The sequence below is a fragment of the Astyanax mexicanus genome, chromosome 1 (genome assembly GCF_023375975.1).
Source record: "Astyanax mexicanus isolate ESR-SI-001 chromosome 1, AstMex3_surface, whole genome shotgun sequence".
In the NCBI taxonomy this organism is placed as follows: Eukaryota; Metazoa; Chordata; class Actinopteri; order Characiformes; family Acestrorhamphidae; genus Astyanax; species Astyanax mexicanus.
Window position 1 is genome coordinate 80,327,804 of NC_064408.1, and position 24,370 is coordinate 80,352,173.

At 35.8% G+C, this 24,370-nt stretch overlaps 1 protein-coding gene across 1 annotated transcript in view; it reads left to right on the top strand.

Moving 5' to 3' along the window:
- Positions 1-17,305: 17,305 nt before the first annotated feature.
- dcbld1 (discoidin, CUB and LCCL domain containing 1) overlaps positions 17,306-24,370 on the top strand; it is a 40,215-nt gene continuing 33,150 nt past the window's right edge. Inside the window, exons 1-2 of the mRNA XM_022662832.2 lie at positions 17,306-17,518; positions 24,000-24,206. Coding sequence (XP_022518553.2) covers positions 17,437-17,518; positions 24,000-24,206 — 289 coding nt within the window. The 5' untranslated portion in view covers positions 17,306-17,436. The remainder of the gene's footprint in view (positions 17,519-23,999; positions 24,207-24,370) is intronic.

Genomic DNA, 24,370 nt, shown 5'->3' on the forward strand with positions numbered 1-24,370 from the left:
TATAAAAAAATGTAATTTAAAAATAACACTTCTTGTGAATTCCTCATTTTTAAAAACTAATTTAAATCATAAATTCACAGAAACCTCATAGGGAAAGAAAGGAGTGCATGATGAAAACAGCACAGTGTTGTGGTTGCTGTAGAAACCCTACAGCTTAAACTTTTATTATATCAGTTTCACAGTCACAGCCTTTTCTCATGCTTGATTCTAGGATTGCAGAGGCGGCAAGCGATCCAATGCAGTGTTGCCTAGTTAAGCTGGGTGATCCTTCTATGTTGTCAGGGTTGTTCTGGAGCAGGGAGAGGACGTGGAGGGCAGACACAAATGTAAGGTATTTATTAATAACAATATAAACAAGAAATCAAGCCAGAAATATAGAGAAATAAACATAGAAACAAGGAATACAAAGAAAACCAACATCCTAACAGACGTAACAACATACAAGAACCGACAAAGAAAACAGGAAATGCTGTGGTATAAATACACTGGACTGAACAGGAAACTGGAAACACCTGGGGAACAGGTAACGAAGGGGTGGAGCTACAAATGAATACAGGTGAAAACACTTAAGGCGGAGAAACAGGAGGAACGCACAGGATCATGCGGGGCATGGTACAGGCACAGAGGAGGAGTTAAGCATACAGAGACAGACTGAACAGGGCCAGGACGTGATATGTGGTTCATAATGCAATTAAATAAATATATATATTGTTGTAAGTGATATTTTTGGCATTATTCATTTATCTACTTTCATAAAAATACTATGCTATGTATAACATTAGTGACATCACAACTTTCACCCTGTTTATTTTTAAGGGATTAAAGACACTTACTGTTCAGAATGTTCAGATGTTCAGTAATTAATAACATTAATTTAATTAATAATTCTCATAATGTATCTTAGAAATAGATAAAAAAAATGAACTTCCATAATGTGTGCAACCCTAGATCAACCTTTTTTTTTATCAAAAAACAATTTTTACAAAAATTGTCCACCCTGTTGTTGATGCATGCATGACTTTGAAAACAAAGAGTAACTAAGCTGGGAAACAGGATTTCTTTATAATATGAAATCTTATAAATATGATAAAGATATTTATATCCAAATGTAAATTATTAGATCATTTTTTTCTAATAAAAAGGAAAAGGATCAGTTTTCTAATGATATCTGTAAAATAATGTATTTATTTTTCCTGAATTATTTCTATACATTACATTACATTACATTTGGCAGATGCTTTTGTCCAAAGCGACTTACCATAGTCAAGTACAAAAATAATAGAAGTTAAAGGTAAAACATTTTTAGACAGGGTTTAAAGGAGGTCGAAGGGAAATAATGGGATAGAGAAGTGAAGGAGGGGAAGAAGGAAAATACATACTGTACACATTAAGTATATTGTACTTACTGTTGTATTTAGAGACAGTAATGCTTATTTCTGCTTAACTCATACTGCACATGCTTTTATGAGGCCACTGATTGCACATTGTTATTAAAGAGATTCCTTCAATGCAGGGTCATGACATTCACCAAACCAGCTCTGACTCTTAGATTATTTATGCTGGATGGTGAAGCACTGTACCTGGACTGAACCATGCATTTCAATAGCAAATATGTCACCAGATTTGCCCTTGTGTTATGGAAAGCGGTCATGCGGGGGGAAGTATCAGAAGCAGTGTTTACTTGAGACATCTGGGGAAAAAAGCAGTCAATCAACAGCAATTAACTCTGATGTTCTTGTCTATGGTAATAAGATATCGTTTGATTTGACTGTTTAAAGTGTTTAACTGTATCCCTCCCAAAATGTTTTTTTTTATAGCCTGCAATAGAAACCTCTTTCTTTTAGACTTCTTTTGTACAAAGTCTTATGGCTCTCGTCCCTGTGGTGGATAAAACATTCATTACTCAGGGGAGGCGAGTACAGTACCAGTCAAAGATTTACGGACACTGCTTCTCATTTAATGTTTTTTTCTTTATTTTTATTATTTTCTATATTGCAGATTAATATTGAAGACATCATAGCTATGAGGGAACACAAATGCAATTATGAAGTGAACAAAAAAGTGTTACAAATAGCATATTTTATATAAATTACCACAGAGTTCAGTGAAAAACAGGAGATTCAGCCTGTAATTTTCTCAGAAGACGTCTGAGAAAAACACATACATGGTCGTTCTGGATGGGAATAAAATCACAGAGGACCCCCCCATAAAACAGAAACTGAGAAACTAATCCCGTCCAGATAGGGCTATATAACTATAACTTTACCTACATCATCAGATATTTCACACAGACTGAAAGTCTAAAAGAATTCTGAATTCTAAAAAATAAACGTGGAAGCTACTGTCACTGAAGTACACACAGTATTTTTTTAAGCTTTTCACTCCAATTTAAATATTGATTTAAAATGTTTAAATCTGACTGTTTCACTGTCTAAGCAGTAATTCATCCCTTCACATTACAGCAAGATCATCAGGATGTCAGCATGATTGAGAAATAACAGTGTCAGGTAAATAAGCTTATGGGGACCACAAGACTCATCTTAAGCAACTGACAGGCAATATGTGCATCTGTATCAACTAATGTAAGGGACTTACTGAATTGGGACCTGGCACTGACAGCACAGATGGTGCTAGAATTGCACACACAGGAGTAGAAAAACATTGGCCGACACGTTGCTGATCGTCACACCCGTATCGCTGGCGAGAGCCAGGATGTGGCAGGGTAAGCGGCGCTCAGTAACAGGTGGACATAGCGCCTGTCAGCCGGTAGGAGATTGATGCGCCGTGTTACTGCGCTGCTGGGTGTTGTCTTACGCCGCACACACAGCTGCACCACACTCTGAGGAGACGTCTTGTTTTTCACAACAACAGAAAGCTTAACCATTCCTTCCAAATAATAAACTTAAGCTATGTGGCATTGTTCTATTGTGTTCTGCAGGGATTTTTAAAACAAGGAAATAATCTTACAATAATTAAAACAGGCCCACCAGATAAGAAAATCATATTAAATCTTTTTGAAATAAGATACTTACAGAAGATTTAAACTTTTAGGCATAATTGGAATCAGCCAATTGTCTTGTATGTTGTGTTAACATATTATGTTCAAGAACCCAAAAGAAACAGAATAGTTTTAGCCTGGCATGAATAGTAAACAGAATAAGTAAACAGAAAGCCCATGCTCTGTACAATTGCGGAGAGCAGAAAAGCATCTGTAAATGCTCAACATGTCCAGCGTTTAAGGAACCTTTGCCCAACAACAGTAGTGATCTGTCAGCCACGAACAGAAAGCTGAGGTCGCAGTGAGAACAGGCTCACCCAAGCATGACAGTTGAAAAAAAATCATAATCTGGTCTGTTGAAGCTACTGTTCTGCTGAGGCACACAGATGTTGGGGTTGGACCCAATGCCCACCCCCCAACAGCTTGAATTTATGAACCCAACCTCCCTTGTGTGAACAGTGCAGGCTGAGGGAGGAGATACGTATGATGGTATGAGGAATATTCTCTTGGCACTCTACAATCCTGTCAAAATCAATCAGGCCTTAAATATCACAAACCTATAACTATGTGTATTGATGCTGACCATATACTGTAAATCCCTTAAAGACCAACACAGGTAATATGTTCCAGATATGGGCAGCACAAATGGTGATGACCATCGCTCATATACTGATGTAAGTGATGGTCCCCATCAGGGTCAGTGATGGAGCAGAAGGGGTTTAAACATGGAGTCTGGGCTGTACTGTGGTGATGGGGTCTTGATGGGATCTATGTGAGATTAAGGTGGGCGGTAATAGTGGGATTTAAAAGGCAAACTGTGTCCCAGTACAAATACATGTACACACACTCAAAGCCCATATCATCCTCTAACTGACCTAGCCCACAATACACCCATCTAAACCCGATAAAAGAGTGTCTTCTAACAGCTACTTCCAGCATGATAATGCACCATTTTCCAACATCTGGTGGAATCCATACCACCAGAATTTAGGCCATGTTGACAACCAAGAGGCCCTACCCAGCGGTGTTCCTAATATAGTGCACAGTGTATCTAGCAATTAAAACAGACTATTTTTTGCTAAAATGTATCTCTCTGCCTTTTTTACGAAGAAAAGACAACCTTCCAAAGTCGAAGAGAATATGTGTAAACAAAAACGAAATGTTTCCTAATGATTTTTGGTGTGGATTGAAAAGAACGAAAGAAGGAGGGGAAAATCACATTTGTTAAAATATTTGGACAATTTATTTACTTAAGCTTCATACAAGCAATCTGCCACATTCCAAAAAAAATAATCTTTCAGCTCAAACAGCGTGGCTGTTGGGTAATCAGTGAAAGCATGTCATCTTTTGTTAAATGTTGTTGTGCAACAAAGATCTGTGAATCAGTGCCACAAAGTCTGGACAAAATATAAAAATAATTGACGAAATGCCATCGGCTGTATGTTGAATAAAAATTCCATGGCGAATAAAGAGGCTCAGAGGGACCAAGCAGGACCTCAGAGGCCTCACTGCCACAAAAGCAAAGGGAAACACAAAAGTTTATCAGAAGAAAGACACTTAATTGCAGCAGCATCCTGCACATTTAATCCCGGAGATGCGCTAAGAGGGTGGTCTGACTCTCAGTTTGTCTGGTTTGTTTGGTTAAGGATGTCTTTAAGAAGTGCAGAGGTGCTGTGATATTTGAGGACTAGAATTTTAGCAATTTCAAAACACTGAACTTTGCTGTTTGTGGTTTAAATCAATGGTTTTTAGAGACACTCCAAATGGACAAAAGCTGTGTAAAAATGTTTATGGAGGCAAGACATATTTTTATTAAGTCCTGATTCCTTTACACCTGTTCCTTCATACTTCTTGTAAATTGGCAAGCTAACATTTTGAGGTAAAATATAATGTATTAAAATAACATCTGAAATCGAAATAAAGCACCAAATAAATATACTATACTTATTGTGCTTTGAACTGATTGTAATCAGTTGCTCACTCAGATACAGTACATAAATCCATTTCTACCAATAAAACTGTTTTAAACTCTTTATATTACTAGATGTGCTTCTGCCCAAAAACACTATATAACACCAAAATAAACACAAATAGAAATAAACACAAATAGCCATAATCACAGTAATGTGAATGTGCTGTTGGTCAGTAAACTTACTCGTATGTTGGTTGGAAGAACGCAATGAGAGGAGCACAGGCTTGGTTGCTGATTCTCTATACGTATTAGTTCCATTCCTTTAGCTGCTTACTGCACTTACTTTAAATAAATAAATTAATGATTAGATAAACTAGATGATGGATGGGACAGGATAATGTTGAGTTTAAATGTGCAGAAGAACTAGATGTTGGAAATACTAAGGAATACTAAGGAACTAATAAGAAAATATTAAGTACTAATTTAGTGCTAAGAAATATATAATAAATGCTTACTAGACAAAAAATACATATTATTTTCTCCTCTGACCTAAGAATCTTGCAAAAAAAGACAATGTATGACCATATTTTTGTGTTTTCCTTCAGCAGAAATAGCAGGAATAATCTTGAACTGTTTTACCAATTTTGTTTAGTTGTTTCTGTCCCCTAACAAACATGTATATTCCTGTCACGCCACCAAACTCAAACACACAACAGAGTAGACTGCTAATCCAATAAGAAAATATTTAATGCATGATTACAAATCTATAGTAAATCAAATTTACTAGAACTACTTTAAACCAAATACATTTTGCATTTTATATTATTATTATTATTATTATTATTATTATTATTATTATTATTATTAGTCATAGTATGAGTAATAGTAGTAATAAGTCCTCATTACAGATATTAACAATATGTAATTTTACTTGCAATATTGATTTTAAATTCTTCATAAACTAACATAAAAATAATTGATAAATCCACCTCCACCAGTGTATCAGAACAGCTGTTATCTTTCAACCTTGGAGCAAACAGAGGTATGCAGGTCTAACAAAGGCTCAGTGTGATCTTCAGGGAAGCTTCATTCACAGTTTTCATCTTAGACCTTATAGAAATGAACAAATGCATTAGATCTTCTCCTTTATGATAATGTCTTGCCTACATATCCACAGAATATCCATCACAGTGAGACTCTATGAGATGCCTTATTGGCTGTGTCTCCTTCTATGCTGAAGCTATTCCACTGCATTGCATTAAGGGATTTTTAAGCTGTTTTTTTTTGTATTCCTTGTTCAAAATGTGTAGAGCTAGGAGTCCTCTGGACAAAGATAATAAAATCAACTGTCAAAAAATATAAAATCCTGTGAATAAATATATTTTCGTTTTCTTGTATTCATATATAACCTTTCATCATTGGTTTCTGTAAATGAGGAAACAAATCGTTTTGACTGTGTAAAAGAGAATCTTACATGTGCAGAACAACCTTACATGTTCACCACTTTTCTCAATAATAAAAAAAAACTGTGTATAAATTAAAGACTTTACAGTCATGTGTAGGAACAATGCACTAGACACACTGACCCTGAGTTTTAGCACCATCTGGTGGACAAAGGTGTTGATTCTTAAATACTACGTATAGCTTTGGGAAAATACAAAGAGACCACTTTAAAAATATATATTTTACCAAATTGAAAACCTCTGAAATACAATCAAGAGGAAGATGGATGATCACAAGCCATTAAACCAAGCTGAACCGCTTGAATTTTTGCACCAGGAGTGGCATAAAGTTATCCAAAAGCAGTGTGTAAGACTGGTGAAGGAGAACATGACAAGATGCATGAAAACTGTGCTTAAAAACCAGGGTTATTCCACCAAATATTGATTTCTAAACTCCAAAAACTTCATGAAAATTTGCTTATTTTCTTTGCATTATATGAGGTCAGATATTTTTGTTATTTCAGTCATTTCTCATTTTCTGCAAATAAATGCTCTAGATGAAAAAAACATTTATTTGGAATTTGGGAAAATTTCTTTAGTTTATAAAATAAAACAACAACGTCCATTTTACTCACATTTTACTCACAACGTTCATCTTAATTTTTTTCCCAGAGCTGTATATTGAAACCCAGCTGTTGCCTAATATAAAAGACCAGGATGCAAACGAGATGATTCAAAATCTAAGCAAAATATTAAAAAGGTTAAAATAAATAAATAAATAAATAAATAAATACAATTTTGCTGTGACAATACTTTTGATATGTATCACAAGTGTGCATGTTTTAACATGCCAACAGTCCTGCACATTATATGAAAATAAGTAGGCTAACAACAGCTGCTCACACTATTCAAAGCCATTATAAACCAATGACCAAGACTGTTGGTTTGTGTGGAGTATTTTGGTAGGGTTGCTTATCTTTCTAAGCTACGTGAGATACACATTCTGTTAGCCTGCATGTAGCAACATTTGTATTTGAGCTCCAGTATCTTTAGAAAAATATATATAAACACAAAATGTTTTTTCTTACCTTATAAAAATGCTATTTCTTTCTCTAATAGAGAAATTATAATGAGCATAATCCTGAGTAGTATGCTGTTAGCATCTAGCATTTGCTAACCTAAGCTAAATAGCTTTAAAGCTCTGGTCAGAGTTGCCAGGTTCACGGTTTTCACGCTAAATTGGGCTTGTTTGTTCGAAATCCAGTCACGGGTGAAAATTTAGGGGTGGTAAAATGCGTTTTTTTTTTTTTTTGGCTACTTTTAAAAAATTACTGCGGCTGCCAAAAAACAAACAAAAAAAGTTTGTGTTGCCTTGAATGTTACATCAACACGGCGGGCAAACGTGTAAAAGACCACACTAAAATCAATCTTCCTTGATTACAACAGAGAGAGAGAAATCACAATGTATCCAGAAATCACCAGGAGATTAAAAAAATGTTAAAGAGGAGAGAAGAGAGTTTAGGAGGGGCAAGAACAAAAAAAAGTAGTCACTTTTTTTTTTTGCTAATTATGTTACTAATAAATGTTCTTGACTGGGAAATAAAACTGTTATAAAATAACTAATAAAACTCTAATGTTACAATATTATAAATAGCAATACTGATAGTATATCCCTTTTAAACAGAATATCAAGTCATACACTTATAGTTGATTTGCCATTTGCTTCAAATGTGTGACAGACATTTTGGGCTAGTTTATGCTTCTGAAGGGCGGGTTTTAGACTTTGGGCTGGATATTTTTGTGTAAAGAACTAAAAAAGGAAGCATGTCTTAGCTGTTCAATTACATTTAGGGAAAGGGGCAAAACTGGGTAAACTGGATTTGTAACCACTCCATGACCATTTCCACATCTTAAGGTTATCTAAAAAGCCTGCGGCCGGTGTTATTGTCTCTTGCTTGCTTTAACAGCTCTGTGTACAAAAGGACCATGTATCAAAAAGCATCCCACAGAGGGCTGTACCGCGCTGTATGAGCTGTTTGACCTTGCTGTTTCCCTGAATTCGTGTAATCTGTATTTCAATACTTACATTGACAGCGTTTTCGAAAAACAAAATAGTCAGCCGTGGTTTTGAACCGTTTGTCAATAGCTAACCTTCATGTTAAAAGGGTTCTACCAAGGTCTACAAAACATTCTCCCTTTGTGTTGTAGAGATGAACTTCCTGTGCTATGCCAGCAATCCTGCTTTTAATTAAAGAAAAATGTATCCGAAGGGCCGACACTTAAAGAGAAAGAATACATTTCTATTAATAGTGCTTTCACTTGTTTGCATGTTGTTGTTTTTTTGCACACTACTGTGAAAGAACATACAGTGGCGCCTTTGATAAACAAAAAAAAGTCTATGGAAAGGTGTGATACTTGAAAATTCTGTCAGGATAGAAATTAAAAGCACACTTCTCAATAAAACTACTAATAAGAAATAATATATTTTCTCTGAAGGAATGAGCTCACGTACATGCATATCATAAACCTCAAATCAAATTTTTACATATAATAAACATATTAAACAGACTTAGCACAGAGTGTTACTTTAGATCTACTGAGTAGATATAAAGCCAGAGGAAAACGATTTTCACAAATCACTTCAGGTTTGTGAAAAATAGTAGATTATGACTGTATTTTTGTTTAAGTAATTTTAATTTTAGCTAATAGAAACCAGTAAAACTAAAGTAAATTGTGCTTGACATCACAGTTTATAAACTTGTGCTTTAAATTACCACGCATTATGCATGTAATGAGATTTAGATCCTTATACTTAGATAAAAATCCTTATACATTTTTGTTTAAGATTATTAATCAATTAAACGTTAGAAACTTTTTATTAAAAAAAATTTCAGCCCTTTGGACAGTTATTAAACTATAGTTATTAAAATAGTATTTAAACTTAAGTCAACTTAGTTATTAAAATAGTTATCAAAAATAAATCAGTTTACGCTTTGCATATGAAACTTGATTAACCCCTTATACTCTTATACTCCAGTGCTAACTATCAGGTTGTGTGCCGGTCGCTTGCTCCTGCACTAACTGTGAACTATGCCTATGCTGGCTTTGCAGAATTTTGCTTCTGCTTTCTGTGAGTCGGTGTGACAGTTTCAGGTTTTGTCTCTGTTCCTGTCCCTGTCACCATGTTATGGTCAACATTATGATTACTGTTCTTCTTTCCAGTCTTGTCCAGTTTACATTCCAGTGCCCCATTTAGTCTTTTTTTTATCTTTTCCCCGTCTATGTTTAAGTGTTTTTAGTGCTGTTTCTTGCCAAATCTTCAGCCTCGGCCTCATGCTTGTGACTTTTCTCTGTAATCTCGTCTGTTAGTTATTTTTTTCTTCTTTACCAGCTCCAGTGGGGTTTGTTTTATTTACCTTGGAATTGCACATTTGGAAGGGGCCTTCTGTCACTGCCTTCTGTCTTGTTTGGTCCCTTTTCTTTGTCTGTTTTTTTATTTATTTATTTTATTTATGAACGTAAAACCTGTAAAGTCTACAAACATATAATTATGTGGCATTACAAATATTAAGGCAGCTATTTGAGCATATTTGAGTTAAGCTACTTTTTGGTGAGCTTACAATGTATGGTTTAATAAAGTTACCCTAACAATATGATGCATTACTTGTGAAATGCTTATGCAGTGTAAATACCAATTACGAAAGGGTGTAGAACTCTGAAAGTTTAAAATGTGTAGGAGAGCATAATAGATTTAATATCCCCATATTGGTGCATAATGTGCCTAAACCAAATGGCTACAAGAAGTCATGCCCTTCCTTGAAATGAACATACAGTACTGTGCAAATGTTTTAGGCACCTGTGGGGACTTCAGTAAAGAAAAAGCTTCTTATCTGTAGGGTAATGTTTATTAGCTCAGTAAAACACCAGCATTACAATAAATACGAACAGCAACCTCTCCTCATCATCTGAGTTTAATAGAGTTATTTCTAGTTCTCATCAGATCAACAACTGGTTTGGTAAATTGGTAAATTTGGTAAATCAGGTGAGCTGCTGATGAACTGAACATATACACATGCTGGCTGAGGAGCATCCAGGAGAAATCTGGAACTACACTTTGTTCTTCAGTTTGGCTCACAGGATATAACATACATAAATGAGAATTCCTTGTTGCGTTTTACTGTATTTATGTTTATTTGCATCTGTTTAAATCATATGTGGTGCTTTTTCAGGTAAAAAACTGAGATTGCTGAGATAAATTAATAAGGGTAATTTGCTTTGGTGCCTAAAACTTTTGTACAGTATACTGTATATAGAAGGTTTTGTATTCTAACTGTTCTATCAGCAGCTCACTTGGATTGCAATATCAAGTAGTCATGGTATGGTTTAACAGTTACATTCCGCAGAAGAATCCCTAAAGTCAACAGACATTTTCTCATAAAATGGATATTGTAGAACAGGTGGATGTGAATTGAATTCTTCATCAGGAAAGCATTTAAAAGATAAACTAACAACTGAAATACTGAAATACTGAAAAAAAGCCCCATGAAATCACCTTGAATAGAACATAATGGGCAGTGTTACTAAAATGTGGTTCACACAAGGTTTTAGCTTTTCATGACATCACAAAGCAAACATAGCCTTGAGATTAAAGTAGTACAAGTCTCAAGGGTTCTTATCATTGGAAGGAGACGTTTTAACATGTGAACCATAAATGAAATATTGATTTGGACTTGAAAGAAGCACAATTCAATTTTCCAAAAACCTTTCTGTCTCTATGAGGCAGGTTTTTATGACCTTAAACAACAATGTACATTTACTTAGGCTTCTTTAGAGAGAAGAGTAGTCAACATACACTTCAATACAAACTTTATACACCTACTTGTAGACCAGGGCTGTTAAACCTGCCTGCATTGGGCCAGAGTGGCAACAGGTTTTCAATTTAAACAGCCAGCAGAAAAACCTGATATTTCTTGTTTAATCACTTAACAACTTAAGGTTGACTGGAATGAAAACCTGCAGCCACACTGGTCCAATATGCTCAGACCTGACATCCCTGCTATAGATTGTACACTGTAAAAAAATGCTGTGAAATCTACAGTAATATACTGTGTTCCTGCACAAGTAACTACTGTAAATACTTATTTACAGTACAATATTTTACTCTGAATGCGGCCAAAACCACAGTAATTACCTTGAAAATGTCAAAATCACATTATCCTACTACTTTAGTAAATCACACTAATAATCCCACTACTGTAGAAAATCACAGTAATACACTGTAATAATCCACTAATGGACAATCAAAGGGGAGCAGTAGTCATTTGGATTCATATTGGATTCAACCCACCTACAACCTACAAAGAAGAAGAAGAAGAAGAAGAAGGAGAAGAAGAAGGAGAAGGAGAAGAAGAAGTTTGAAAATTGGAGCAGCACTGAATCCACCATGTAAGTAACACATTGCACAATGCTGTCTCTTGACTAACTACAATCTAAATCTAATTATATTTTTTTATGTCACAGTAATCAAAGTATTGAAATCAGAATAAGACTGCTAGATAAAAAAGCATGTTGCAAAAGAAACTAAGCGAGGGTAAATACTAATTTGACTGAAACGTTTGCCAGCTTGACCTGTTTACCTTTGAAAACTTGCTCTTAAATGTTCTTTGTTTGTCATATATTTATATTGAGAGTTTATTTTTCTATAAAAACATTGACTTGCCCTGAGAGCCTCTTATTAACATGATGTGCTTAACAAAACAGTTTGGTGATTCTCTATATTAACTTTCATTTTCATTTCTGTTTGGTTTCTTGTCAGAATGAATCCTGACTCCAGCAAGTGTTCAAGTTCAAGAAAATCCAGAAAACTGGAAGAACTGTAAAGCGGAAAACATCAGATATGAACCCATGCGTCATTTCTTTCATAAGAAATAGTTAAAGAGTGTTGTTCGCTGTTTGCTGGAACATTGTTTTTAAACATTTCAGTAATTTTCTCGCATTTATATTTTATTAACTAGAAATCCTCTGCTCATCTTTGTTCATCAAAGCATGTGTCCTAATTGTGTAATACACACTAATTATATATATATATATATATATATATATATATATATATATATATATATATATATATATATATTATATACCAATGTACATAATGTGGGTTTGGCTTGTTAGTACACCAAATTATAATGAACTAACCTGTTTTGTACTAACAGTAAGTGATGAATCATTCTTATGCCAACATAAGTCACTGCAAGTTCTCCAGCAGTTTTATTTATTTATTTATTTACTCCAGAAAGAAAGTTATTGAGCCTTTGCTTCTGCACTTCCATCATTATCTGCAATTATTTATGTGTTCTAGATGTGAGAATCTCCTTCCTTCCTAACCTACAGGTGGTTGTATGGGTAGTAAATATTTATGTATACTCAACTTTGACACTTTTATCTATACTACATACTTCTTATTTAAAAACTAGTTAGTATTAGTAATTATTGTGCAATCTGGACAATTATTACAAATTATTAGTAAAGAAAGTAAAGAAAAAGTATGATACATAAATGGAAATACCTTCACAGTAATGCCTGCATACATTATTTGATGATGTATAATGAATCAAATATACTACAGCATAAGTTTGGAGCACATCTGATTTCCACTGCAGGATCTGTGTGGCAAACTACACATAAGTAGCTTTTTATTGACAATTGTCTTTCATTACCAAGATTTGTGAACCTCACTGAAAGCTTTACCAAATATAAAATTTGGATAAATATAGGATAAACCAATGTAGAGGCTCTTTTAGGAAGCATTAAATGAACTAGATTTATCTATAATGATTCCCATTAGTTTGCAGCACCAGGTAAGTTCAGGCATTGTTGACAAAAGCTGTCATCACTGTTATTCTTTGTAACCTAACTGTGACAGGATTATTATGTTCACCTATCTCTGGCCTGTGCATGTAACTACCAGATTAATGCAGATGCATCTACTAGACATACCTAATTTTTTATCTTTTTTGTTTGTTTTGTCTTGTTTTTTTATATCTAATGGTCTTAATAACAGTATTTCAAAAACTACAGCTTTAGAGTTGTGCATGGTGTATTAGTTACAGGATAAATGGATACATTTGGTTATAGCCCTCTAGAGGGAGCTATGTCTTAAGAAATATTCCTTAAGCTTTTAGTTTCAGAACAGTGATTTCTTTCTCCTGTAGATTTACCTTTCTAGATTTCACCTAGAACACAAATCCATCTCATCCAACTGGACTTATGGACTTAATGTGTGAACTGAACTCTATAGCACTAATCTGAAAGAATGTTAATCTTAAAAAAATGTTCTGGCTCTGTAATCTAATCTACAGTCAATTCTAAATTTCACTGATATAATTCAGCATTATAATCTGTGAATAGTTTGCAGTAAAATACATTATTATATATGCTGTAACGCTTTATCAGATAATGTGAAGGTTTGTGCAACTAACATTAATGCCTAACTGATGCGATAGCTATAGAGCATTCTCTGTGTTCTGTATTCTCTGTGAACATCTAACATTGCTTGTTATTGACTCTTGTGTTCTGTTACTTCTTTTCAAAGAAAATGTTACACAGTGTCTTAAGCATATTATTCATATTCATGAGACAATAAGCATATTTCTTATTGTATCTGCTTAATATATGGTGAATACCATGTGTATACAGCATATGGACAAAATAATGAGACACCGGCTTAGTCATTGTTTGCTATGAAATCAAGAGTATAAAAAATAGTTTATCCTGCTTCTGCTGAAGTAACTCTCTCAGTTGCCCAGAAAAGTGTTTCTACTAGGAACATTTGGAGCGTTGAAATGAGATTGTGATTGCATCCCGCATCAAGTAAGGTATTGAGGTTAGGATGTTGGATGTTGGATGCTGAATACCCCAGCTCTTGCCCAACTCATCCCAATATAGTGTCAACAAAAGAAAAAAAGATGCACTAATGTGTTTCATTATTGGAGTGGGAGACAAAGCTCACCATGGTGCATCTACTATTGAGAGACATGTGGGTAAATTATTTTAATAATGTAGCCTGTTTAATATTACCATCCTTTATACCAGTATAAGTTGGGTTTTATCTGAAGTTGGTCAAACAATTAATTTGTATTCATTCATTCTTATATCTAGAATCACCTATTGCAGGGCAGGAATGACCTTCTATAACATTTGGATTAAATTAAAGCTACCGGTCTGCTTTTCATACACATGTTCTGTGTATATGTGGAGGCATAGACTGTATATAAAGATGGACGCCGTGTCGCCGTTCCCATTCATTCAATGAAAATGAAGCCAAAATCTTCCGCCATTTTGGCGATTCAGAGACCAGAGTCTGCGCAGTAGAGACCAGAGGAGGGAGAAAGACTGTGGAGAGACCGCCTACTCATTTAAATAACCCCGCCCCTGAGGGCTGCCTCGCGGTCACAGACTGCAGAGCGGGGCGGAGCGCAGCTGACGGTCTGTTATTGGTCCCGCCCATAAGCAGCCCTTTTACCATAACCACACCTTTTTTGAATAGAGCCGAATAAAGTTTTAAAAACCGAATTCTGTGGGGATATAACAATTTGACAATATAAGCAGAGGTTACACTAGCTGTTGCATTTAAATAATGGAGGTAGAATTACAGTATATTAGAAAAAAACGTGATTGAAAGTTGTCTGTTTTGCCATTGAAACCTATGGGGATGGGTGGAGTTACACAGCTTTCTGCAGCCGAACAGCAGGGGGCGCCCGACCTGTGGTGGCTTCACTTTTAAGAGACGATGCTCTGTCCAGCTATACACAGTCTATGTGTGGAGGTATATTGAATCCAGTAGCAGACTAGTCAGACCGTATAGTGACCGCAAGGTGGCGTCTTACGGCCAGTAAACGCTCAAGAATTAATTGTAGTGAGCGTGTGAGTGGTCGTGAGTACGTGCGCGAGTGTGTGTGTGTGCAGGGGAGGGGATATTCAGACAAACCCCGCCTCCTCTGGTGGGTCCGCCTTTCAGTTAAGCTGTAATGTAATACAGAATGTCGTGTGTTTATAACTTATACTAACAAAATAAATTAAAGTTTAAATTTTTGCTGTCAACTTCAACATTTGGTTTTCTTATATTACACACCTTTTATTTTTAATTACTTTATAAACTTTTGAATATTTAATTTAGCTTTTTAAGTATATCTTATCTAACATAATCATGAAATGCTAACAAAAACATACAGTGCTACTTTACAAAAGCTACATGTCATTTAGTATTTCCAAAACTATTCATTTTTGGTGGCATTTTAAATCTTGAATATAGTTTTTTAAATCTTTTTTGTTTGTTTTGTCTTGTTTTTTTATATCTAATGGTCTTAATAACAGTATTTCAAAAACTACAGCTTTAGAGTTGTGCATGGTGTATTAGTTACAGGATAAATGGATAAATTTGGTTATAGCCCTCTAGAGGGAGCTATGTCTTAAGAAATATTCCTTAAGCTTTTAGTTTCAGAACAGTGATTTCTTTCTCTTGTAGATTTACCTTTCTAGATTTCACCTAAAACACAAATCCATCTCATCCAACTGGACTTATGGACTTAATGTGTGAACGGAACTCTATAGAGCACTAATCTAAAAGAATGTTAATCTTTAAAAAATGTTCCGGCTCTGTAATCTGCTCTACAGTCAATTCTAAATTTCACTGATATAATTCAGCATTAAAATCTGTGAATAGTTTGCAGTATAATACATTATTATATACTACCATCGAAAAAACTTTTACTACACACTCATTTGTTCCCTTTATTTTTGGAATTTAAGCTCTTCATGTGGTCATTAACCGGAAATGGTACTAAATCCAGTGTACAATTGTTTTTCAGTAAACTGCCAATGCCTTGAAAACAAATGTAAACAAACTAAAAATGGATTTTCCTTCTTAAAAAAATGATAACCACTATATTAGTTTAATGTGTAGTTTCAATGTCTTATGGCCATTTTCTTCATAACAAAAAATAAATTATTGCTATAGTAGTTTGTCTCATTAGCTAGCTAGTTAGCTAACTTTCCCATTCCACCTCAAATGTTGCAACAGATTGCAGAGGCTGCACCATTTAAAATAGAACGGTAAAAATAAAAGAAAATAACAGTAAATAAAAGCTAATTTCAGCTCGCAAATTACAGAGGAATTAAGGAATGGATAATATTAATAAATTGTTGCACCACATGCACACATTTGAAGACATACGATGCCTTAAAGTTAACTAGATTAATTAACAGTAAAGGGTTGTTCCAATTCTTAGGAGGGAGGAATTCACCCCCTCCCCGTGTAACTCCAAAACAAAGGGAAGGGTTACACTCGAAAACAAGGGGTAGGGGTACAAAAGAGAAATGGGATTGGAACTACATCTGTGTTTCAGCAGTGAGAAGATGTAGGCCCAATCCCATTTCTCTTTTGTACCCCAACCCGTTATTTGTGAGTGTAACTCTTCCTATGGAACAGAGTTACAAGAAGTAGGGGTACAATTCTGCCCCTAACAATACTAGTTAACTTTGTGTCATCGTATTCAGAAAGAGGGAAGATGGTTCAGAAATGAATTAGTATTATCCAATTCTTCATTCCTCTGTAATGGGGTGCTGAAATGAGCTTTTATTTATTTTTTATTCCACCTTAAATGCTGCAGCCTTTGCTGTCTGATGCACCATTTATTGTGGAATGGGAGAGTTAGTTAAGCTAGCTACAGAGACGAGCGTCTAGCTAACGAATTAAAAATAAATATTTATGCCTGTTATGAAAAAATCATATTCATGTTCATATCCCCCCCCCCCCCCCCAAAAAAAAAATACTATTTCACATAAAAATGCAAATCGCACAGCAGGTGGGACATTAACCAATCGCATCGCAGAAGGCTGGGCCCTGTCAGCCAATCGCAGTGCGAGAGGCGGGACTTGTGTGAGTCCGGGCAGCAGGAACTCCACAGCGCTGTGTGAATGAGGAGTTCAGCGGCGGCGCCTCTCGAGAGCCGGGAAAATGGTCCCCTAAACCCCCTTAATGATTATTCCGGCGTGTTTACGGTTTACGGAGGTTTCGGGTTGAGATGTCCTCGAACGGCGTGTTTTATGGCCTGGTTTTCGTGTGTTCGACAGTTTTCTACCAGCTGGTCCTGACGGAGAAACCCGGTGAGTGAGCGCGGCTAACTGAGAGCTAAAGAGCTAACTAACCTAACTGACTGACTGACTGCGGGACTGAAGCTGTGGGATCAGATTTGAAGCAGTATGAGATAAACGCGGGATAGAAGCGTGTTTTGTGTGAAAGTCCTGTCTTTTAAATTCAGAGTAAAGCGTTACAGAAGCTACAGAGCTTTCTATAACTTGACTGAGTCCACAGCACTTGTTTGGAAATGTTAGGGAAAGCCGTTAAGCCGAGTTAACATAGTAACGTTAGTAGTAGTAGTAGTTAGGGGTTGACTCTTAACTTCGACTGTAAGTTATCTATCTGTGTATAAAACAGTGGTTTAAAGGAGTATATGCTGTTATTTCATTCATCATTGCCTGTTTAAAAGGAGTATTGTGTACCCCCTCAAAGGAAATTGGTCAAGTTGAATTGTAGAAATGTCTATCTTAATGTTATGGCACATTTTTGTGAATGAGAACTACCCTTAAACTATATAAAATTAGTATAAAGTCAGAAAACACAGTTAGTTAGGTTTAGTTAGGCTTAGCTGGCCTACATAATGAAGGTGAAAAGTTCCTCTTAACCTCTAACTAACTAGCACAGGTTACTGGCTCACCTAGCTAGCTTATAATAAGCCAAAAGCCTGTCCTGCTCAACTGCCTGAGCAAAACTGGCCTAAAACTGGTTTAGTCTGTGTTTCTCCATCATATGAATCTGTCCTACAGATTAGTCCTTTCCACTTAGTTTCCTGACAATTTTTTTTTTTAAGATTTTTTTCCCATGCCAGACATGACCAGGCTGACACAACAACATACCAGCCAACTCTATTGCTTTAGATCATTCTCCAGCTCTCTGCTTCCCTACATGTTTCACCTCCAGCCCTAAATCTAACTAGGGCTGCAACTAATGATTATTTGTGGTCGTTAACTAATCTGATGATTTTTTTTAATTACTTGATTAGTCAACAATTATTTCTGCCTTGTTCTCCATCTCTAAAAACAATTGAAACATCTGGACATGAAATTTAAAAAGGCATTTAAATGTATTTATGTTTTTTAAATGTGGAAAGTGCTGATATTTAGTGAGTAAATATGTATCTGTTGTGTTTGGGCACTTTTGGAGACACAGAATACGATGAGTATAACCGGTGTAAGTGAGCCATTTACCCATCTCCTATTGGGCTTCTGTTCCCAGCACTTTTTGTAATAGGGGACAAATTAACGATTAGTCAACAATGAAACTTGTGGTCGACAAACTTAAAAAGTAATCGACATTGATTTTATCGACTAATCATTGCAGCCCTAAATCTAACACACCTCATTTGGCTCATCAAAGACTTCTGAAAAAGCAGTAATTATACGGAGTCAGTAGGAAGGTAGAGCCTCAGGAGCAGGCTTACTGATCACTGTTTTAGACTGTTATCTTAGACTGTTACACTGACTGTGCTGCCACTCTGTCTGGGTCTTCCTCTTCCTCTAGGACACAAACTAGACTGGTTTAAATGGTTAAATCATGTACTCAGTAATCTGTTACTTATGTTTTGCTGTTACAATGCTGTTTGATGTCGATGTCTTTTGCTTTGGGAGTTTTCTTTACTTTCTTGTTACCAAAAAATCATGTGCTGCTCTGGGTCATTTTATGAAACTGCCTTGGGCAGATCAGCAATATTTATGTAAGTTAGTAGATCAATGAGGGCTCTGTGTGAGGAATCTAAAAAGGGAAAACATTTATTTTCAGTTTCTCTGTATTTTTAACCTCACATTTCTTTACTGCAATATGCCAACATGTCTTTCACTGTGATTAATGTTAAGAATCCTGATTTTTTATAATAGTTTACATTAGAGAAATAACAATTTGCATAAAAGCTGTGGAATCCAGTGGGTAAAAGACTTTCAATAAGCTATTGTTTTAAGACAGTATTTCAAAATATATACTCTTTTTTTTTAAATGTTTGAAAAGACACACCTAATTTGTAGTTTAATAGTAGTATATAGATTGAAAAAGTAATGCCAAAAAAGTGTTTGGCAAACATGAAGCAAAGTCACTTTGCCTGAACATGTGACTGCGTTGTGGATATTCACATTTTTTCTCTGTGACTGGAGGGCATCCAGGTGGTCAGGTGAAGAGCTGACAGTTTAAAACACGGTTCAGCTTCTTCTTTAAAGAGGCAACATGAAAGCTCTTAAGTAGGCTTTGCCTAATCATAGCTGGCCAGAATCAGTTGTTGCTTTGGCTTTTCTGGTTAAGGTTATTATTTTTTCATACACATTCTGCCATTATGCTGTTTAAAAATATTTTAAAAAGGTTCAATGAGCCTGTGTGTTTTATTTAACCTGTAAATGCACACAGACAAATATTGGCATTGGTTATGTTTCATATGGCACAATATGTCTTTTTCTGATAATGAAATAGACGTTACGATACTGAACTTTTAAATTACATTTATTTTAAGCTCTTTGATTAAGATGAGTCTTTAGGAGTAGGCTACTTAAACAGTCTACTGCTACACAGGGGTAAAACACACAGCTGATATTATCACATCATACAACACACCAAATCAATGTTATTGTGTTTTATTTTAGGATAGGTTAATCTAGTTACACCAATATATTATAACTGTTTCAGAATGTTAAAATTTTAAACTGTAAGCTTATACTTTAAAGCTTAAAGTGTCTTTCTAAGACAAATGTAAAAAAAAAATCCATCCTAGTTGTTTTAAGGAGCCAACAATCATTATATTTTGCAAATCTGGTGTGAGGAACTGTTTCAGAAAACTCTCATAACTGCTTTATGGCCTGTAGTTTTAACCAAACGTTTATTATTGTGTTGCTGTTTATAAAATATGGAAAACCCCTCCCTGGACAAGTTTGTTGATTTGATGAATTTAGAGACTTTCTCTGCTCGGCTGACTGTTTGATTATTATTTTGTTATTTTTAGATGTGTTTATCCATTAGTTCACAGTAGCTATTTAATTGAGGCTGTTTGTCAGCAGTCAGTTTGTTTCAGTCATTAAATATTCAATTCTTTAAACACCTTTTCTATGAGTAGGCCCCTCAGTGGTCTCTATGGGTGTGTGTGTGTGTGTATTCGTGTTACAGACATGACTTGAGTGCTTGCCCACCTGCCGACAGGTGTGTCTTTCCTGTTTGTGCTTTTCCATTGCGTCTCTGTCACGAGCCCATGAGCACATCTGGGCTCAGTTCAGTTGAGACCACAAAGGCCACTGTGTGTCCACCGGTACTTAGTTCTGACGTAACGATGCTAATGTGGGTGAGAGCCAGTGATGTTTTTACAGCCTCATTAACACAAAGCCAGCTTGATGTTCTCTCATACCTTTGCTGTGTTCTGAGTTAACTTAAGCTGTCAGAATGCACAGTTTAGTTGTGATGCATCAATAATGAATGAATCAATAATCATTTGAACTGTGTTAATCATTGAGTGTTTTATACTAGTATTATTGTCTTGATGTAAGAATGTTGTGTGGTGGACAGCAGAGACCAATGCATGGCAACACCTCAAAATGTGTCAGTCATTAGGAAGCACAGTGAAGCGGAGATTTAGTGTGTTAAAAAGATTTAATCTATATGAAGAACAACTTTAAAACAGTTGTTACTGAAAAGCTTTTGTGTATGTTTATCCAAATCTGACTCCTCTGATCTCAACAGCTATTCCTATGGTAAGATTTTTTTCTCAAATATGATTGCCTTTAGATAACATACTCAGGTTTCTGAAGATCTATACACGCAGTCACTTTTACGTATATATTTTACACTGGTTAAAACAGTGCAGAAAGGAAAGTCACGCTTCTTACTGGGGTTTGGACCTTAAGGTTTGGTTGATGCTCAGTACAATTGTACAATATTCATACCACCACAGTTCCCACGGTACAAATCCAACAGTTTAAAGCATAAGGTTACTGGGTGGCATGCATTGTGAAGTTGTAAACTGTAAATTGTTGTACTGTATTTACCCAAATAGCCTAATGCTATATTTTTAATACATATTTAATGAAAAGTGATTTTATGTGATCCAGTACTTACTGGGAAATTGTCTTGAGGGTTTTTTTTATTGTACGGAAACCTGCATATTACTAAGAAATATGCAACATACCAGATCCTGTTTTTTTTGTTTTTTTGTTTTTTTTTACAGTGCATTATAGTGGTATGCCATGATAAAAAGAGCTGGTTTGTGCCTTGCTGTTACTGTTTATAAAAGAGGTAATGTTTTATTTCTCTAGATGAATTGGAAATGTAGAAACTGTTGGCTTTTTCTGTGCATTCTTATTTACAATTTGGAATTTGACCTGAAGTGTGAATAGTCCAAAAATGAAACATTAAGGTAAAGATGTGCTGCTGATGTCCGTCCGTCCGTCCGTCCATCCATCCATCCACGTTAGAATCACTGATGTTTTTGTCTGTGATGCCCGCTGAGGACAGTTTGATAAGTGAAGCTGTAGAAGGGGAATGGAAATGTTAGTAAATTTTGGTGTTCAGTCAAATCTAGCCAGCTGTGGAGTCTTGTTTGGTCTGCACTGATGGCGGTCGGGCCAGTATGGGATTGAACAGAAGTGTTGTATCTGGATTTGGGCCAATCATTCAGGACTGGCTGAAGCTCTGGTAGTGTTTGGTGCTCTCACAGATGTCGGTGGGTCAGCTGTGGGAGACAGTGGCTTAACCTTACTGGAGCTAAAGAATAAAATGTGACGCTTGCTCACATACACATTCATTCTCACACACTGTAACCCCTCCCCCCCACCTCATGAAAGCCGGTTCTACATCCTCTGCTCCTCCTGATGGCCTGCTGTCTCCAACAGCAGCTGACAATTCAAAACACTCTACCTCCTCTGCCATCCTGGACAAATACTCAGGAGTAATCGCATTCCTCTTCAATCCATTGTGCCTGGATCCTGTGTTCCTTATTGCCTTATTGCCAAGACCAAGCATCTACGTTTATTTGTAAAAGTGTAAAACCTTTTTTTTTTATCTTAAGGTTCACATAGGCTGAACACAGTAGGTGAACATGCCCTATATTCGCACCATAGTTTGTGCTCCTAAGCTGTCAAAAATGTGCAAAAGATGAAAAAGGTTGGATTTGGGCTCCTGTTACTTGCTGTGTGGACATAATAATAGTGTATAACTATGGCATTGTTGATCCTCATGAAACATTAGGGATTTTTTTTGGTGGACATATTAGGTATTTGCTGTATCGTATGCAAGAATTTCACCAACCATTTTTAATTTTTAGCACATAAATGCTCTAGAATATTTTTTTATATGATTTTAGGGCCATATGGGCCATCAGGATACAACTTTTTTGCTATTTTGTAGCAATATCTTTTTATCATTAAATATCTACTAGAGACAGATTATATCTGCCCAGTATCATTTATTTTACAAGCCTGGATATATAGAGTGCAATATTAGTATCTTGACTTGTTTGATCATTGACTTATATTACAGTTTGGTAAAAATCTCAATTAGGGATGTGGGAGGGGCACAGGGTGATGTTTGGGTTTAGAGGCAGGGCAATGGAGGAAGCTGATTGGCTGCATATTGTAAGTGTCCATGTACCAGCCACACCTATAGCACTGCTGAACCTGATAAAATATGTTTAATTATTTCATTATTATATAAGGAACACATTTTAGCTATTAATGAAAAAAATATAGTTTTTTAATATAATTTTATTTCTAATTTTTCCCCATTTTCTTCGCAATTTACACGGCCAATTACCCAACCCACTCATTAGGACTCCCCATATCACTAGTAATGCCCCAACACACCAGGAGGGTGAAGACTAACGCATGCCTCCTCCAGTACATGTAAAGTCAGCCACCGCTTCTTTCCGAGCTGCTGCTGATGCTCCTTCTGAGCGCCGATAGCTTGATGGCAAAGCTACATGAGCGGGGGTTCGAACCTGCAAACTTTCACGCATAGTGGCAGCGCTTTAGACTGCTGGACCACTCGACACCGTATAGTGCCTCTTTAATGGAGGTGGTGTGCTCATGTTGATACATGTGTTTTTTTTTTTTTTTTTTTTTTTTCCCTTCATAATTTTCAGAACATCATGCATTGTTTAGTCAACTGCTGTACTGGTGAAGTGTACATTTTCAGTTAGATAACAGGTTCTTCCTTAAGGAACTTTCCTGTAGCCACATGTTCAGGGTGTACCATGTGACAACCTGTCTGATCTCATAAAGTTAGAACTGTAGGTTTAAAACCAGTGTTTTTTTGCTGTTGTTTTGGGGTGAGAATATTTGATATCTGCTGCATCTGATGTTGGTACAGAAACATTTATAAAATGCAAAAATCTGTAATAATTGCTCTGTATCAACATTAAAGTAAACATATATAACATGTATAAGTGCAGAAAATGCAGACACTTTGCAATAGTTTAGTATATCCTTGAACATTCTGTTATTTTATGTCAGTTTGTGAATTCTTTCTTGTAGGTGTGTCAATAAATCTTATCTTTGTTCTCCACAGATGATGGTTGTGGTGAGTCTACCTTGGGTCCAGACAGTGGTCATCTATCCTTTAAGAAGTATCCAGGTGTTTACCCAAACAACTCGTGGTGTCAGTGGAAGATACTCGTCAGCAGCAGCCTCAGAATAGTCCTCAAATTTGAAGATCTTTCTATTGATGGATGGGACTGTAAGACAGACAACTTAAAGATTCATGGGACAAAGCATGGTGAGCAGTTAATGTTTCTTATTTTGTTCATTTTGTTTTGCATTCACCAAGCTTTGTCGACTAGAACTTCCTTACATATTAAAAACAGCTGTATGTGTTTATTGTGTTTTAGAAATACATCCACATTAGGAAGACATTTAGTTCCTTTTAGTCTGCATTTCTGC